The sequence below is a fragment of the Eschrichtius robustus genome, chromosome 5 (genome assembly GCF_028021215.1).
Source record: "Eschrichtius robustus isolate mEscRob2 chromosome 5, mEscRob2.pri, whole genome shotgun sequence".
In the NCBI taxonomy this organism is placed as follows: domain Eukaryota; kingdom Metazoa; phylum Chordata; class Mammalia; order Artiodactyla; family Eschrichtiidae; genus Eschrichtius; species Eschrichtius robustus.
The window spans coordinates 4,816,618-4,834,488 of NC_090828.1; the positions used below are offsets into that span (position 1 = coordinate 4,816,618).

General features: G+C 46.3%; 1 protein-coding gene across 3 annotated transcripts in view; it reads right to left on the reverse strand.

Annotated features, from left to right (window-relative positions):
- The window catches only part of AGAP1 (ArfGAP with GTPase domain, ankyrin repeat and PH domain 1), a 543,380-nt gene that overhangs the window by 103,159 nt on the left and 422,350 nt on the right, over window positions 1-17,871 (reverse strand). The window contains exon 14 of one of the 3 annotated variants that reach the window (XM_068544180.1): window positions 8,134-8,326. The exons of the other annotated variants lie outside the window; for them this stretch is intronic. Within the exon in view, the coding sequence (XP_068400281.1) occupies window positions 8,259-8,326 (68 nt within the window). The 3' untranslated portion in view covers window positions 8,134-8,258. Of the gene's footprint in view, window positions 1-8,133; window positions 8,327-17,871 lie in introns of those variants that run through there. 3 annotated transcript variants of the gene reach the window in all.

Sequence of the window (17,871 nt, forward strand, 5' to 3'; positions counted from 1 at the left end):
AGGAACTAGAGTGTCTAAGATGCAGAGTCTTTGGTAAAGTTTCATTTTCAGGCCATACACATGAAAATCCATGTCTTAAAATTAGGAAGTTTTTCCTCACCTTTAACAGTAACTTTTGCCACTGTTTTACCAGGGACCTTCCATGACCTTGTCATGATGGTGGTCATGACAGGGCAGACATTTCTAAGTTTGCCTCTGTGGCCGGACAGGCTCCCCAGCCCTGGACGAACTGCAGGCAGACGGAGCATGGCTCACCCTGGAGATCCACCAGAAGGGGCCGGAAGAGCCCAATGAGCGGGACCCACTTCCGCGTGGCAACAGCTCTTACCCACCCCGAAGTGCACTGGCAGTGTGCACTCTCCCTGGTGCCCACCTGTGCTCACGGACCCACAGGTGGGTAGGACATTAGCGGGCGGGGTACACTGGGTGAGTAGAAGAATCAGCTTAAAAATTTCATCCATGCTACTTAATGGAATAACCTCTGGTGGTTACTGTCTACAACCTTTGAAAGAAAGACAAATATCATAGGCTACCACCTATATGTGGAATCTAAAAAAACGGCGCAAATGAACCTATTTACAAAACAGAAATAGAGTCACAGGTGTAGAAAACAAACGCATGGTACCAAGGGGGAAAGGGGAGGGGAGGATAAATTGGGAGTTTGGGATTAACATATACACACTACTATATATAAAACAGACAATCAACAAGGACCTACTGTGTAGCACAGGGAACTCCACTCAATACTCTGTAATGACCTATATGGGAAAAGGATCTAAAAAAGAGCGGATATACGTATATGTATAACTGACTCACTTTGCTGTACAGCAGAGACTAACACAACATTGTAAATCAACTAGACTCCAATAAAAATTAATTAAAAAAGAAACAATCACTGTGCTGTACACCTGAAACTAACACATTGTAAATTAACTATACTCCGATAAAGTTTAAAAAATAGAAAATAAAAAAATGAAACTTTGATTTATATGCTTAAAAACAAAAACAAACAAACAGAAAAAGAAGAAAAGCACAATTTAACAAGTGATCCCTTAAGTCAGAACCCAGTGTCCCTGGGCCTTTGTTAGGTGAGCCAGTATAATCTCCAAATTTACTGCGAGTAACTGGGCTCCCGAGAGTAATATTTTAATGTATATGAACTGAATCCCAAGACAGGAATTCGGGGCAGGCTCCGTCCTACACATGCGCTCACGGAGCCCTGACAACAGTCCTAGGTGGCTTACTGTCCCAGCTTATGGCTGAGAGCTCCGGGGCAGGAAAGCAGGAGGAACCGGCCCAGGCCATCACCCCAGTAAGAGGTGGAGCTGGAATTCAACCCAAGATGGCTTGAGTTCCTGACCATCCCCCCCAGCTGCCTGGGATCCTTACCTTCACCATCACAACCCCCGTTGGTGCCTGGCCGCCTGCCTGCCTGGATTGGCCATACACTGCGGGAAGAAACACACCAGGAGAGCAGAGTCTCGCTGATAATTGAGGAAGAATAGGGCATCTGGGCACTTGCAATGCTGGCTGTTTCGCTTTCATGGACAGCGAGATTCTAAGCATTTTTTAAAAGTTTGAATCTGTACAGAATCTTTATACTTTTTTCCCCCTGACTCACAATTCAAGAAGATATTAGAGGAGACCATCAGAGGTAAAAGGAACATTTTCCAAAGTCGGAGCAATGAGTAGAAATAAAACCCTTGCAAGAAATATTTCAGCAAAAGAGAAATTTCTTCTTCTTCATTAGAGTAAGGAATTGCAGAGTGAAATGCTTTAATTACCCATGAAGCAAGATAGCCTAATGTGATTGCCTTCGCTTTGAAAGCACTAGAAAGAATACCCAGTATTAGACGCTCGTGTCTTTTCCAACTGTTGGAAAACTCCCAATGCCATTCGCCAACCTCTGAAAGTAATCCTATGCAGAATAAAACTATTTAAAAACTTTAAAATATTTAGTCTACTTTATCTTAAACTGTTAAAGTGATGTACGTAAAAAGGGATCCATTTTTCTTGAGCATCCTTCTGTATTTGGTGGTTCTCTGGACCACTTTTAAAAACAGTATGATTTTCTGATTCATAGTGCTGCTTGGAAAGAATAAATCCTGTAAATATGGGAATATAATTGTATGTGGGGAACAAGCTAGAAGATATTGAAATTAAAGACTGCATAACAGTCTTATAATGTATAACAATTCTTTTTTTTTTTTTGGCCACGCTGTGTGGCTTGTGGGATCTTAATTCCCCTACTAGGGATTGAACCGGGGCCCCGGCAGTGAAAGCGCTGAGTCCCAACCACTGGACCGCCAGGGAATTCCCAACAATTCTTAAAAAAAATAAAATATTTCCCCAGTTATTTTACCAGCAATTCCAACGCTGAGATCGAAGTAAAAGTCAGCTTGTTTAAAATGATATGGTAGCACGTAAACGTGCATATAGATCACAATATTGACTAGAGACAAGTGCTGAGTTTAATGAGGCCCCCATAACTACAGCGAGATCATGATTCCTTCGCCGGGAACACGCGGACCCCAGAGGGCCACCTGCCGCCAGCCTCGCCTCTGTGGGCTTTCTGCTCCGAGTCGCCTCGGGAGCCTCCTGGGCCCCTGTCCCCGAGAAAATAACCTGGTGGACCTGAGTCTTCTTCCTCTGTCTCATCTCATTGCACTGCTTGATCACAACCGGACGTATCATATATTTATTTACTATCTGGGACGCATTTTCCACAACGGCGACAGCAGTATGGGGGTTCACAGGCTTTTCTAGACTCTTGCCACGTTCCGGCAGGAGTGTGCCTGGAACCAGGCCTTCGTGTTTCCTAGCGATGGACAGCGTGCGTCCTCAGAGGCGAGGACACAGGAGGAAACGTGGCTCCCGCAGTGCTGGCCCACCGTGCTGGGAGGAGGCCTGGCCACGTGGAGGGGTCCCGTGTAGGTGTCTCGGCCGACGGCCAAGGTCCCAAGAGGCAGCACCAACAGTCAGACACGTGGTGACCGGCACTCCAGACGTTTCCAGCCCCTGGATTTAGAGTCTTCTAGGGGAGGTCCCAGACACCGCAGAGCAGAGACAAGCCTTCCCGGCTGTTTCTGTCCTAATTCCTCAGCCACAGACGGGAGGGAAGCTTCTTAGGGGGTGCTCTGCTCCAGAGGGTGGACATTCCATCTGTTTGTCTATGTGGCCGGCTACAGCAGTAGGTCACGTAGAGAGGGAGGGGCAGGTGCTTTTCAAGGGGCAGGGCTTGCCTTGAAAACAGCAGCTCAAATACTAATTCTGGTATCTTGTTTAAGAAAACAGATAACGATATTTGAGCTTGCATATGCTTGAAATTTGATTTAAACCAATAAAATTAGGAAAAGTATAAAACCAATAAAACAGACGAGGCATTCTAATGGTAGAGCGCCCGGGGCAGGATAATGACGTCAAGTCGTCTTCTGGGGGCTGCCAGGTCCTGGCGTGTGACCCGCACTCTGCTGGGTCTGAACCTTGCTGATGTTCATGCGTGACACAGTCCTAGGTGACCTTCACCTGAACCTCCGGTTCTCACTCCTGGCTCAGTTGGAATCACCTGGCGCCCAGGCTCCCCGCAGGCCAGCTGAACCCAAATCTCGGTTTCCAATCAGTGATTTAAACACTGTCCAGGGAGCTGGCTGGCCGGCCGGCCCCTCCTCGCGCTCTCCTCCTCCCCTGGACCACAGCGATCCCGTGGCTCCGCCAGCCCTGGTGTTGCCTCCTGAGGCTTCCACTCTTGCAGGCCTTTCCTGCAGGGGCTACCTGGCCTGCCAGCATCTTCATTCCTTCTCCCCACAACAGGGTCCGCCAGTGCCCCCGTCCTCTTGGTCTCCTGCACTCCCTCCTTTCTCCAGCCGTGACCCTCGGGCAGGCACACCCCTAACTGTCCTGTTCCTCCTTCAGTTCCTGACCCCCACGGCCCGCAGCTTCTGCACAGTCCACGCACCGCCGTGCACAGGACCCTTTTCCAGGCCTCCTTCCCTGAACAATGCTCCCCCAGCCGAGCACATCCTCCCCCGACGGCCCACCTCTCCGTTCCATGCGTCACCACCGAGCTCCCGGTGACCCTCCTGCTGTCATCACCCCCTCTTCTCATCTTCCCCCTCCCGCCACACCAGCTGGGATGTGTTTCAGAAATCGGGGCCTTAGAAAGTCCCTGGGGGGCCAAGGAGTTGGGGAAGCTGGCCTCGGGGAGGGCCACATACACATCATTCCCCCTCCTCCTGGACCGCAAGCTCTCAGTCGGCAGGGCTGCCCCAGCTGGTCTCTGGGCCTCAGAAGCAGCAGGTAACAGTGTCCTCTGGGTAGCAAATGGCCAGTGAGTGTCTGTTATCAATCCGAATTAAAGATACTTAAATTCCAAGATCCAAGGAGGTTACTAGAGGTAACACATTATGAAGATCTGGCATTGCCTAAAAGTCGTGAGGCCAGTTTTTACCACTAAATATAATGATGATAATCCCACAACTTTATTTGAAGGATAAAGGAGAGGAGGCCTGAGGGGATTAAATTCTGAAGGACAGAAAAACCAAAAAACTCTACAGCTGTAGAGGGAAACACGAAAACATGGCATTTGAAGTGATCTGATGCTTTCCTTAACAGACCGAAACCAAAGTTTGTAACCACATAAAATCAAAGAGGCACAAGAGCTAGAGAATCATCACCACCACTCAGCCCGAAGTGGTCTTAAAAAAACTGAGATTAGTACCAGGTATCTGAAATCGTCTGTTGGAAAATCCCCTGAATGGTGAGCACCACAGTGGTGACAGTGACACCTGATCTAGGACATAAATACGCAATGACCACAGAGAAATGAGGGGCGACCAAAGGGGAGTGAATGCTAAGTCACTAATTCTGCAGCGAAACAGAGAAGTTAATCACGGGCCAAGGGAGGCTGGCAGAAAAAGAAAGACTAGTTTCTGGTCTTTAAGATTCCATTTGCCCACTGGGCCGCTCATTACTGGGAAGTTATAGAAAAAATGCAAGTGTCCCAGAGATGATGGAAAAGCTGACCTCTGCAGGCAAACTGAAACAGGAGAGATGCCCGTGTGCCTTGACTACGTAACTACTGCTGCTCGGTACAGAAGCCGGGCTGTCCGGAGAACACTGACCCTCGAGATTAGAGACCGGCTCCCAGCAGGGAAGAGCACGGGATGATGGGAAATTCCAGAGTATCTTAGGCAGTCTGCAACTGATCCATGGGGGCAGGGAAGGGGACCAATCGTCACTCACGTGCCAATGAAAGGAGGTCTTAACTCAAGGTACTTAGGATTTTTCAAAAAGAAAAATATGAACGATGTAAAAACACATGGAAGTCATAGATTGCTGTAATTAAGAGGGAGCCAAAAAGTGGATTCACTCAATTGTAGGAGAGTCTTCCATTTCCTATTTTAGATGAGGGAAAAAGGGAAGTCAGACAGCAGCGTAAGAAAAGAGGAAACTTGGCAGTTCTTCAAAAAGCTACACATACTCCTAGGTATAGGTAGAAAAAAACCTGAAAAGAGACTCAAACAGATATTTGCATGTCAGTGTTCACTGCAGCATCACGCAACGGCTGAAAGGTGTCCATCAGTACCTGAAGGGATACACAAAATGTGGTCTATCCACACACTGGAGTATTATTTGGCAATACAAAGGAATGACGGGCTGGCACAGGCTACAACATGGATGAACCTTGAAAACATGACGCTAAGTGAAAGAAACCAGATGCAAAAGGACAAATATCATATGATTCCATTTATATGAAATGTCCAGAATAGGCGAGTCCACAGAGACAGAAAGTAGATTAGTGGTTATCAGGGGCTGGGGGAGGAGAGGGGAGTTATTGCTTAATGGTTGTGGGGTTTCTATCTGGCGTGATGATAAAATTTTGGAAATAGCTAGTGGCAATGGTTGCAGAGTACTGTGAATGTAATCAACGTCAATGACTTGTATGCCCAAAAATGGTAAGTTTTATGTCATATATTTCCCCCACACAAAAAAGTTCCAAAATAAAAAAAAAGTAAGGAAAGAGAATAAGAAAGTAAGGGAGGAAAAAGACGACGACAGTGTGGATGGGAAAAGAGGAAATAAGAGAAGGGAGAAAAAAGCGAGAAAACTCTTGGATGGAGGAAGGAGAAAGAAAGAGAAAGAGTGAAATGAGGAAAGAGAAGCAAGAATGAGGGAAATGAGAGGGGAGGGCAGCCCTGGAAGAGCTGGAAGCAGAGGATGGGCCCCAGGGAAAGGTCCAGGAGCAGCCCTGCCCGAAGGTCCCTCCTGATACCAGTTCAGGGTCCCCTGCAGTAGCCCCGGTCCTTCCTCGACACCTGAGCCTCTGCTCAGCTCCCACCTGCCTGTCCCCTGGGGTCACACCCGGCCCCGGCGTCCCAGGAGACCCGAGCTTCTCCCGGGGCGGCCTTCCCTTCCCAGCTTCCTCCGTGCAGACCACCTGCAATGGCCCTGCAGTGGCCAGCACCTCGACACGGACTCCAGCGCTACGGGATGTGCCCTCACATGTCACAGTGGGCTTGGCCACCTTTATCGTGCGGAGGAGTAATTCGAAAGACTTTAGGGGTTAGAAAAAAAGTGACACCAAGAACTAGACCTGGCCCGTAAATTAATGGCTTTCAGATCCTGCCTTAGAATTCTTCAAGCAAAGAAACTTGGAAAAACATAGCTCTCCTGGGCGAACTAAGCTGATCTGTTGTGATCAGAAATAGAAGGTAGCAAGTTATTGATGATAACAACATATTAATCTCCAAAAGAAAACCAATGACCCTCCATGGACATTCTGGAACCACTCCTGGTTTGGAGGACATGGTGGCCCAGGGGTGGCTCTGTTCTCCTCCACGAGGGCCCGTCATGGGGGTGTTTCTATGCCGTTCAAAGAAAAACGGGGCCAAACCAGGTCTGCATCCCTCCCCGGCGGGTAGAACAGGAGGGAGGCTGTGAACACCCGTCTCCGTGCTCGTGGAGAGACAACGATGATACAGGCTTCATTCACTGTTTACAAGCTGCTCAAGAAAAGGTCCCAGGCCACCCGCCACAATGGTGGCTCTTAACGCAGGCACATCAATAGGTGACCACGGGCAGGTGAGTTCCCTCCCTCCATCAGGTCACGGCGGGCAGGTGAGTTCCCTCCCTCCATCAGGTCACCGTGGGCAGGTGAGTTCCCTCCCTCCATCAGGTCACGGCGGGCAGGTGAGTTCCCTCCCTCCATCAGGTCACGGCGGGCAGGTGAGTTCCCTCCCTCCATCAGGTCACCGTGGGCAGGTGAGTTCCCTCCCTCCATCAGGTCACGGCGGGCAGGTGAGTTCCCTCCCTCCATCAGGTCACGGCGGGCAGGTGAGTTCCCTCCCCGCTTCTCAACTCCTGCTGTAGGAGTCTGATCCCACAGAGAGGCAAAAACTAACATCTGGGGAAGCGGTGGAGGGATTCAAGAAAGTAGTTGACTTAAATTGTTTACACTCTTTAATTAATCGGCCTTTTCAGGGTAATTACATGGTAATGACAGCACGGATTCTGCACTCGGTGATGAAACTGTATTTTCTGTATTTTCGAGTCACTGACTCTTTCTCTTTAAATGTGGGCACTGGACTCATCTGCTCAGGTAAAAACACCAGGCTGTAAACAGGTCATCACAGTGGATGCCAGCTTTCTAAAATTCCTACCTTAAAACTTGAACCATTTGCTAATTGTGAATTTGATATTTTCCAACTGCCATAAAAATACATTTTGTCAATTTACTGAAACATTGCCAGGGGTAAAACGACAAAAATTCTTAATGGCTTCAATATTAACTTATTATAATTAAGAAATATCCTTTTTGACAGCCTATTGTACAATTCTTTGTTTTATATAAATTTAATCCTTAGGGAAAGTCCTAGATAAGCCATGATTTGGAGTGAGGGAGACCACTGAAAAGACACACATGAACTTTCAAAGGGAGGGGTGGTCGCTGTGGAGACTCAAGCAGGAGGTTCCCGTGAGGGTCACGAGAGGACACACAGGGAGTGTTTAATCGCAGTGCTGACGTATAGCAAGGGGTCAATAATTGGGCGCAATGATTATTGCTAATAGATGGTCAACTATCTTGGTTTTCTGTTTTGTGATTTTCTCCTTTAAAGAAACATCACTAAATCTAAATTTTGATAGAAGATATTTTATTTTCATGACATCGAGAACAAAGAAATCCCCTGTGTGTGCGTGCGTGTGTGTGTACACGTGCAGAACATGAAGTTAAGGATTCTGGTAGGTTCTCCTAGGGCTGTTTAGTAACCATGCCTACGGTACATCTCGATTTTGCAGAAAGTCAACTGAAGCGGAGAAGCATTCCCTCCTGCAGAAAGCAAGACCAATCCAAATGAAAACCAAGTCAAAGAACAAAGCTACCTACTTATTCAATTAAGAAGAGTCAAATCAGGTTACTGAGGTGCCCAGTGTGCAATGCGAGGGTTCCATCCTCTACGTCCCCCCAATGACTGAGGCCACGGGGAGCACCAAACCCTTGGTGGATTCAAGATAGATTTTTGAAAACATCCCACACCGATCGCTTGCTTGGGCGTGGCCAATTCCTCACCTCGTACACAGAACGGTAGAAAGAACGTTCACATTTTCCTAGCTGATGACTCTTGAGACAATCTACACACCAAGAATCTGAATTAAGAGTATGACACACGAGGAAGAAACATCTTGGTTTACAACAGTTTTCTGCATATTATCATGTGCTTTAACGGGGTTAGCTTCATAATGGGCAACGTCAGCGATCATGCTGGCAGGAAAGCATCCCACCCTTTCAAATATCACTAGTCTTTCCCCACAACCGGGGAAACGATGTGGTGACAATCCTTTGGGCACAGACAGCAGAGTTCACAAAACCCAGCCATGTCGATGTGCACTCCCCACAATTACTGAAGACAAGCCAGTCGCCTGCGGGAGGAATTCATTACCTCTTTTAACGCTTTTTGCCGAGACGGAAGCTAACCGACAGAGATCTTATCTCCCCGAAGCTCGAAGCCTCCCTAGATGAATCCGGGAACCTGAACACAGTGGTCCCGTAACCGAATCTGTCCTCCATGCTCAACACGTGTGCTCGGCGGCCAATGCCATGAAATACCTTCAATATTCTCAAACATGCTCTGATTAAACAGAAATTAGACGGAAACAAGGGAAGCCTAAAAATTGACTAGGAGTTCGGATGCTCTAAATGGCGAACACGTCCATTTTTCGTCTGAAACCCTCTCCAAATGCAGTTTTGCTATTAGGCAAAACTCAAAGAAAGGTAATCAATTCCAACTCAAAAGCACTTATCCTGGGGGGATGGTGTGCACAGCACTTCAAATCCCTGGCTGCCTGCCAAAATCCAGACACCAGCCATCTATGCTTCTGACTAGGCGAGGAGCACAGGGGCCATGCGTAATTGACTAGAAGATGGGCTAGAACTGTGGCCAATCAGTGTGTGATCAAAAACGCGTGGAATATTCAGCACCACTTGATTACACGGAGGCTTGTCCTCTCACTCTCCTCATGAAATCTCTTCAAGGTCCAGAGTACTGTAATAAGATCATTACTGTCAGGCGGTACGAATCGCAGGCAATGAGTCTTGGGATAGGAAGTCATACTTCACAAGCTCCCCTGGTCTCTCTCTCTCTTTTTTTTTTTTTTTTTTTGTATTTTACTGCATGCAGAGGCAGCAAGGCAACGAGGTGGCAGATAATGATCACATCACTGTGTGGCGACTAGAAAGGCACTTTTAAGAAAAAGCAGAGAGACATCAGCTTAAGAGAAAACTAAAACATTTTCCCTTTGCTTTTTTTCCCCCTTAAAAAAAATTAAATAGAATTAAACTGTGTGCGGTAGTCGCTTTCATGAACTCTGAGATAATGTCACTGAATTTAACCATTTGAGAGATTTTCATATGGCAGCAAAGCCCATTACCCCACAGACAAATGGCCAATTTTCTCCATGTCCCAAGTACAAAAGAAGCCTTGTTAGGTTGTGTGTGTATCTCAGTGGCGATGCCTGAAGTTTGCACCGTACCTGCTTCTTTCGTTGGTGATGACACCCTGGGCTTAATACCTGGGGCCTGTTATATGTCTGGGATGAGAAAGGGGTGGAGTTGAAAGGCAGGGGCGCATTAGCAAAGATTCCGAAATAAACGCACCAAGTTTATCTCGAGCCACACCCACTCTAGAGCGTTAATCATACATCGCAATAAACTGAGAGCGCGCGGTGATCACACCTGGCAACGAGGTGCGGCAGACATCTGATCATACTTAAATCAGCAAAGCAGGATTCCAGTGAATGATGGGGAGCTTAATCAAGAGCTCCCCTTCTCCCTCCAACTGTCCTGAAAACTGCTCACTCCCCTTGTCCAAAAACCCACAAAGGATATCATCCTCACAACGAACTTAAAAGCTGGGCTCACTGCATCTGAGTTAAACATCCCTAAGTTCAAAAAAGTTAAGTGATGTTCCCTGCCTGTTCTCTAATCCTGCACATTCTAATTGTCTGCAGAGTAGCTGAAGCAGTGATCCTCATCCTTCGTGGAATGTACAACACACACACACACACACACACACACACACACAGAGAGACATATGTGAGAAAAGCAATATTGTTTGTAAAGAAGCCACGTCACAACAAGGGTCCTGAGAAAAGAGGCTGAGATCAAAACTAGGAAAGGAATCACTGCTTCCAAGTTCTTAAGGGCAATGGTGGGGGGTGATGGGCACGCAGCCCCCCACCAGCTGTGATGAGGCGAAGCAGTGCCAGGAGCCACAAGGCTGAACCACGACCTGCAGAAGCCTCCTCTTCACACCCAAGCCGCTGAAGGCCTTTCCAGGAGGACAGCACAGGTAAAAGGCAAGCCACACAGACTTCCAAGTCCTAGAGGCCTGATGTAGACCCCCAATTCACACTCACCTGCCTACCTCTGGCAAATTACTTAACGTCACTGAACCTTTGTCCTCATTTGTGAAAACAGAGATAACACCACCTCCCTGCTGGACACTACGGGTTGTATGAAGGATGCAATGAGGTAACACCTGTCTAAGAGAAGGCACTGAATCCTGGCTTCCTTCTTTGATGCTTGAAGACCTATTCTAACAAGGGAGGCAAGACCCCGGGGAGGGAGGAGGCAGTGAACAGAACAGGCGTGATCTGCAGTGACTGCATCCATGAAGCCCACAGATAGGAATAGAAAGTTACAAGGCTTTGTGGACCGAATGTTTGTGTCCTCCCAAAGTTCATCCGTTGAAGCCCTAACCCCCATGTGATGACACCTGGAGATGAGGACCTTGGGAGATAATCAGGGTTGGATGAAGTCGTGAGGGTAGGGCCCATAGGATGTGGTTAGTGGCCTTATAAGACAGAGAGAGAGCTCTCTGTGCACTGAGGCCCCTCCCGGACCTTGGTCTGAGCAGATCGCATCACACCCTGGGTCTCAGTTTCATAGCTGAATGAAGTGACATCCAAAGACTCTGACAGCTCCACCATTTTGAGAACATCAAGAAAATGACTTTGAGAGATTATCTTGGAATCCCCTAAAAGTCGGTTGACTCGGGGTCTCCCCAACCAGGCAGAAGTCCAACCCCAGGATGCCTGGGGGGAAATGGCTGTCCTGAGTCCTCCTGATGGACAATGGAGGCTGTGGGTGGTTCATGCAGAAAAAGCAGCTCTAAGTTTAGGGCCAACAAAAGGAACTGGGGTCGGCCGCAGATCTGTACTTGTAGACAGCAAGCTTGAGAGCAGTTTGCATCTTTCAAAGGCGAGTCCACTCTTACGTACAGCAGGAGGCTGAGTATGTCTTGTTGCATCAGGAGTGTCTGCAGGGCCCTGGAGCTCCAAGCCACCTTATACCAAGATTTATCATGTGTTCACTTTTCATATTTTTTCCCTTTTTTGGAATAGCAGATATTTCATTCTGGAGCCTCCAACACCCAGGGTGCTGGGTCGAGGTCCCTTGGGCTCCCTGCACAGGCTGCTCAGGTGGCCACGGCTTATTTAGAGATCTGCTTTCTCCACCAGACAGTGGGCATGCTGAAGGCAGGGGCCACCTCAGTCACTTTTCCATCCAGTCCCAGGCATAGCTCTTGGCCTGCAGTAGGTGATTAATGCACTTTCATGGAACTGAATCTAACTCTTTAGTTTGCGTGTACTTTAAAAAAAAAAAAAAAAAAAAAAAGGACCAAAAAATCCTTCTCTTGTTGTCAGCTCATCATGATGGGAATCCTCTGTTCTGGCTTCTCCTGCTGTGATCAACTCATCTTTGTTTATTTCCAACCCACAGACTTCCACAAAGGATCTGTGACCACTGACAGCTTGTGTGTGTTTGTGTCAGAAGGACTGTACCCTGCAGGATGGCTTTTGAGTCAACTGTGCCCCGTCTAGGATGTCAATGTCTAGAGTAAACCCAGATCTACTCAATTTTAGCAAGTTCATTCTTGTGGAAGCTGGAGTTACAACCTGAGAACTCTCTTTGGAAAAATGATCTGGTTTGTGGGGAGTAGGCAAGTCCATCAGAATATCCAGTGTCTCCTATCACTTCCGCCTCAAGGGCGAAGAAACCCAGCCAACCTGGCTCCCTCATCAAAGTTGCTGCATTTCAGGAATATCATCCAGGAAGATGTTCCAGTTCTTGGTTTTTCCCATTTGCTCTAATTAACTGCTCAGCTTATTGATTTAGAGGCACGTACCAACTAGTTTACTAACAAGGAAGTTCAATTAAGAAGTCCTTACTGTTAGAAGAAATTACTGTTGATTATGGAATTTTGATGGAATGGATGATGGAGACTTCTGATTTTCTTTCCTTTCACTGAAGGTAGCTGCCAAAATTGTAACAAGTGGTAGATAAGGAGTGCTGCTGAAATGTTCACAAATAGGAGATCCAAGAGTGACCCACAAGAGTCACACCTGACAGCTTTCATAATCTCCCCTAGCTTTCCCCTCTAGACACCTCCAAACAATACAAAATCACACGAATCACACGAGAAAGCCCCTGTGGACAAGAAGCAAGCCATGGTGGTAGCTCCTTGGCCATCATGGGTTTCTTGCCAGTCATGTGAGCACCATCGCATCTAACATGGAGTAACCAGCACGTTAACTGTGCCCAAGGAGAGAGGAAAGGTGAGAACACCCTGGTGATAAGACACTTAAATAACAAAACTGCCCTCCCAATCATGCTGTGCAAAATCCCCAAATTACCACTGATGCCCCAAACTGCCCAACCCTCAACATGACCCAATGGTCACAGATGAACCCGAGCTTTGATACACCTGTGGACTGCTTTCTTGTAAAAATGAGTACGCAGGGGGCTTCCCTGGTGGCGCCATGGTTGAGAATCCACCTGCCAATGCAGGGGACACGGGTTCGAGCCCTGGTCTGGGAAGATCCCACATGCCGTGGAGCAACTAAGCCCGTGTGCCACAACTACTGAGCCTGTGCTCCAGAGCCCACGAGCCACAACTACCGAGCCCACATGCTGCAACTACTGAAGCCCGCGCGCCTAGAGCCCGTGCTCCGCAACAAGAGGAGCCACCAAAATGAGAAGCTCGTGAACCACAAGGAAGAGTAGCCCCCGCTCGCCGCAATTAGAGAAAGCCCACGTGCAGCAGCGAAGACCCAACACAGCCAAAAATAAATAGATAAACTTAAAAAAAATGAGTATGCAGGGAAAATATTGTACACTGCTCCTGCGTAATAATTCTTCATTTCCTCTCCAAAGTCTTCCAAAATATCAACTAAGAAAAATTTTTTCAGAAGATAAAAGGTAACTGATCAGTTACAGCAACATCTGTTTCCTTAGCATCTAAGTGAAAACAAAACTTTGTTTTGTGACTAATTCAATCAATACCACTGGTGTTTCAGGTTGTTGTAAATAGAAGACATTTAATGAAAGTGATGTTTTTTGTGGCGTTTTATTAAATAAGATAACCATTATGTATTAAATCTGCAGAATCTACAATTAAGTTCTACAACATGTTAGCTTCCCCTAAACTTTTACAACTCGATGCTGTGTTGTCTTTCTTCTGGACCACCCATGCCTCTCTTAAGTATTCTGCCTGAAATCCTAGGTACAGTTTCTGGTGCAAGTCTTGCTCCCATATTAAGGCTATGAATGCCTTGGGGTGAGAGAGAAACAGTTTTATTCCTCTTGTCTCCCATGGAGCCAAACACACAGTGCTTCCTCTGTGCTTGTTGCTTAATATTTGATGAAAGAATAAAATGATTCACAATGTCAGGTTCTTCTCTGAAAGAACGAAGGAAAACTAAGTCCTGTCTGACCTCCGCAACTTGGAGTTAATGAAATTTGTGAACATGTTGGAGACCTCACCTCTGATGGCTTAGTGGGTACAGCTGTGATGGGCAATTTTTCTACTGTAATGGACAGAGGCCAGTTGTGACTTTTCTCTACAGGATAGTATTTCAATATCTACCCAGGATCAACCATACAATGAGTCTATAAAGACCCAGAATGAACAACCAGGGGGGTGGAGATGAGAAGGATAAAATAAATTTCCTTCTGAGACCTTTAGTAAAAAGCACCATGAACCCAAGGGGACCAAAAAAACAAAACAAAACCAAACCAAACCTCACGAAAAACAAACAAAACCCAACAACAACAACAACAGGATTTCTGCATACTCTCTTGTGTAATCAGACTGGGTAAATCCAGACTGGCCCTGCATTTTTTTAAATTTTATTTTTTTTAATTAATTAATTATTTATTTATTTATTTATTTATTTATTTATTTATTTATTTATTTTTGGCTGTGTTGGGTCTTCGTTTCTGTGCGAGGGCTTTCTCTAGTTGCGGCAAGCGGGGGCCGCTCTTCATCGCGGTGCGCGGGCCTCTCACTGTCGCGGCCTCTCTTGTCGCGGAGCGCAGGCTCCAGACGCGCAGGCTCAGTAGTTGTGGCTCACGGGCCCAGTCGCTCCGCGGCATGTGGGATCTTCCCGGACCGGGGCTCGAACCCGTGTCCCCCGCGTCGGCAGGCGGAGTCTCAACCGCCGCGCCACCGGGGAAGCCCTGGCCCTGCGTTTTAAAGAAAGATCTTTGCTACACAACTTCTCGATGTGATGATCCACATAAAAGTCAGTGTCTTTGAATCTGAGAAAATATCAAGGAAGCCACTCCGCCTGCCCCACTCCTAGATTCAAAAGCCGCGCCATACACCTCAAAGACTTGCTTTTTGCCTGGTGGAAAGAGTTTGAGGCAGAGAATCAAGAGACAGTTCTGTCACCTACCAGCAACCTGACCCTGGACAAGAAAGCCACTTAACCTCTCTCTACTTCCGCCTTTTCACTGGGGAAACAGGAAAATTAACACTTGATGCAAACTTGCATGAATGTTATAAAACTAACGAGAACCACCAGACTGGGGAACCACAGAACTGGGACCGCAGAGACCACTGGTACATTTCAGCCACAATTATCTCACTCCTGAACCCTGGATAAGGAGATACCCAGAAAGGAGGGTGATTCAAAGGCAATGCCAAAAGACGGCAAGGCATTAAAGATCTGCAAAATCCCCACTACCCAAGAGCTTTCCAGGCACACACCCTTCAACTTGGCTCTGGCCATGAACCCAGGGCACCTGGGGCCAGCATCCTTCTAGAACCCGGATTCCGCTACAGTGGCCCCACCAGTGCTGGACTTGCTACAGGGGACCAGGAACCTTGCCTCTCAGGACAGCCCCAGCTCTTACAAAGTTTTCCTTTTAGTATCTGAACCAAAATCCACCTCCTTGAAACTTCCACCCATTGGTCCCAATGAAACCCATCAGGGCCACCCAGGACAATTTGGGACTCTCTTTCCATGGTTTGAACACAGTTAGGACGCCCCCATGCCTCTCGTGCTGTGTCACCATCTTCCTTACTGACACGTGGACTGACTGCTGTTGATCTACAATCATCACAGAGATCAGCACCCAGATCTGAACATACCCATTTTCTTAAATATAACTAATAATTCTGAGCAAATCAAATCCAATTTAAAATCAAGACTGTCACTGATATTTTAATATCCGTTGTTCCCAATGGTCTATTAAATAAGAATACAAGTAGTATTCGGGATACAGAAGTTTTGTTAAAAAACGTTAATACCGCCTTCACATTTTTAATGGTAAGGCTGGAGGATGCTGGTTTCTAAGAAGCTTACCCTCAAAGTTAAACTCAACGGTGAAGTGCCCTATTTCTGACGTTCTTAATGAACAGTCGTTTTCCCAGATAAAAACATCACAAAGGTGCCTATCATATCAAACAGGGCCACAGAATTTGAAAAACTCTCACATATTTTTAGAGACTGTATGTATGGAAAGAACAGATCTAAACCTGGGGGAGCCTCCAGGTAGGTAGATAGGGGGCCAGATGCCCGGTGATGCAGAATGTGCTGGAGAAGTACATAGGGTCCTCCGGCGGTTAGCATGGCAGCCCTTCACCTGCCCAAAGACACACCTCAGGTCTCAGTCCTGGGAACACCTAGGCACACACCCACCTGTCTGAGGAACTTCTGCTTTAAATGACATACGTCACCCACACTAGCTTGTACCTCTCAATTCTTCCACACTTACCTAAGGAGGGGGCTGGAATACTTTACAATACTGACTCTTTAAATGATAGTCATAATTATATATGAGCCCAGTGACTATGTTGGAACTCAAAATACTCATAAAGGAATTCTTCAGTCATAGTTTCTACTCCTATAATTCACTAGACTCATTCCATTCATTTTATTTTTATTTTTTAATTAAAAAAATTTTTTTATTTTAATTTTTTAATTTAATTATTTTTATACAGCAGGTTCTTATTAGTCATCAATTTTATACACATCAGTGTATACATGTCAATCCAAATCGCCCAATTCATCACACCACCACCACACCCCCCCGTGGCTTTCCCCCCTTGGTGTCCATACGTTTGTTCTCTACATCTGTGTCTCAATTTCTGCCCTGCAAACCGGTTCATCTGTACCATTTTTCTAGGTCCCACATACATGCGTTAATATACGATATCTGTTTTTCTCTTTCTGACTTACTTCACTCTGTATGACAGTCTCTAGATCCCATCCACGTCTCTACAAATGACCCAGTTGCGTTCCTTTTTATGGCTGAGTAATATTCCATTGTATTTATGTACTACATCTTCTTTATCCATTCGCCTGTCGATGGGCATTTAGGCTGCTTCCATGACCTGACTATTGTAAATAGAACTACAGTGAACATTGGGGTGCATCATGTGTCTTTTTGAATTATGGTTTTCTCTGGGTATATGCCCAGTAGTGGGATTGCTGGATCATATGGTAATTCTATTTTTAGTTTCTTAAGGAACCACCATACTGTTCTCCATAGTGGCTGTATCAATTTACATTCCCACCAACAGTGCAAGAGGGTTCCCTTTTCTCCACACCCTCTCCAGCATTCGTTGTTTGTAGATTTTCTGATGATGCCCATTCTAACTGGTGTGAGGTGATACCTCATTGTAGTTTTGATTTGTATTTCTCTAATAATTAGTGATGTTGAGCAGCTTTTCATGTGCTTCTTGGCCATCTGTATGTCTTCTTTGGAGAAATGTCTATTTAGGTCTTCTGCCCATTTTTGGATTGGGTTGTTTGTTTTTTTTAATATTGAGCTGCATGAGCTGTTTATATATTTTGGAGATTAATCCTTTGACCACTGATTCGTTTGCAAACAGTCTCTCCCATTCTGAGAGTTGTCTTTTTGTCTTGTTTATGGTTTCCTTTGCTGTGTAAAAAGCTTTGCAGTTTCATTAGGTCCCATTTGTTTATTTTTGTTTTTATTTCCATTACTCTAGGAGGTGGATCAAAAAAGATCTTGCTGTGATTTATGTCAAAGAGTGTTCTTCCTATGTTTTCCTCTAAGAGTTT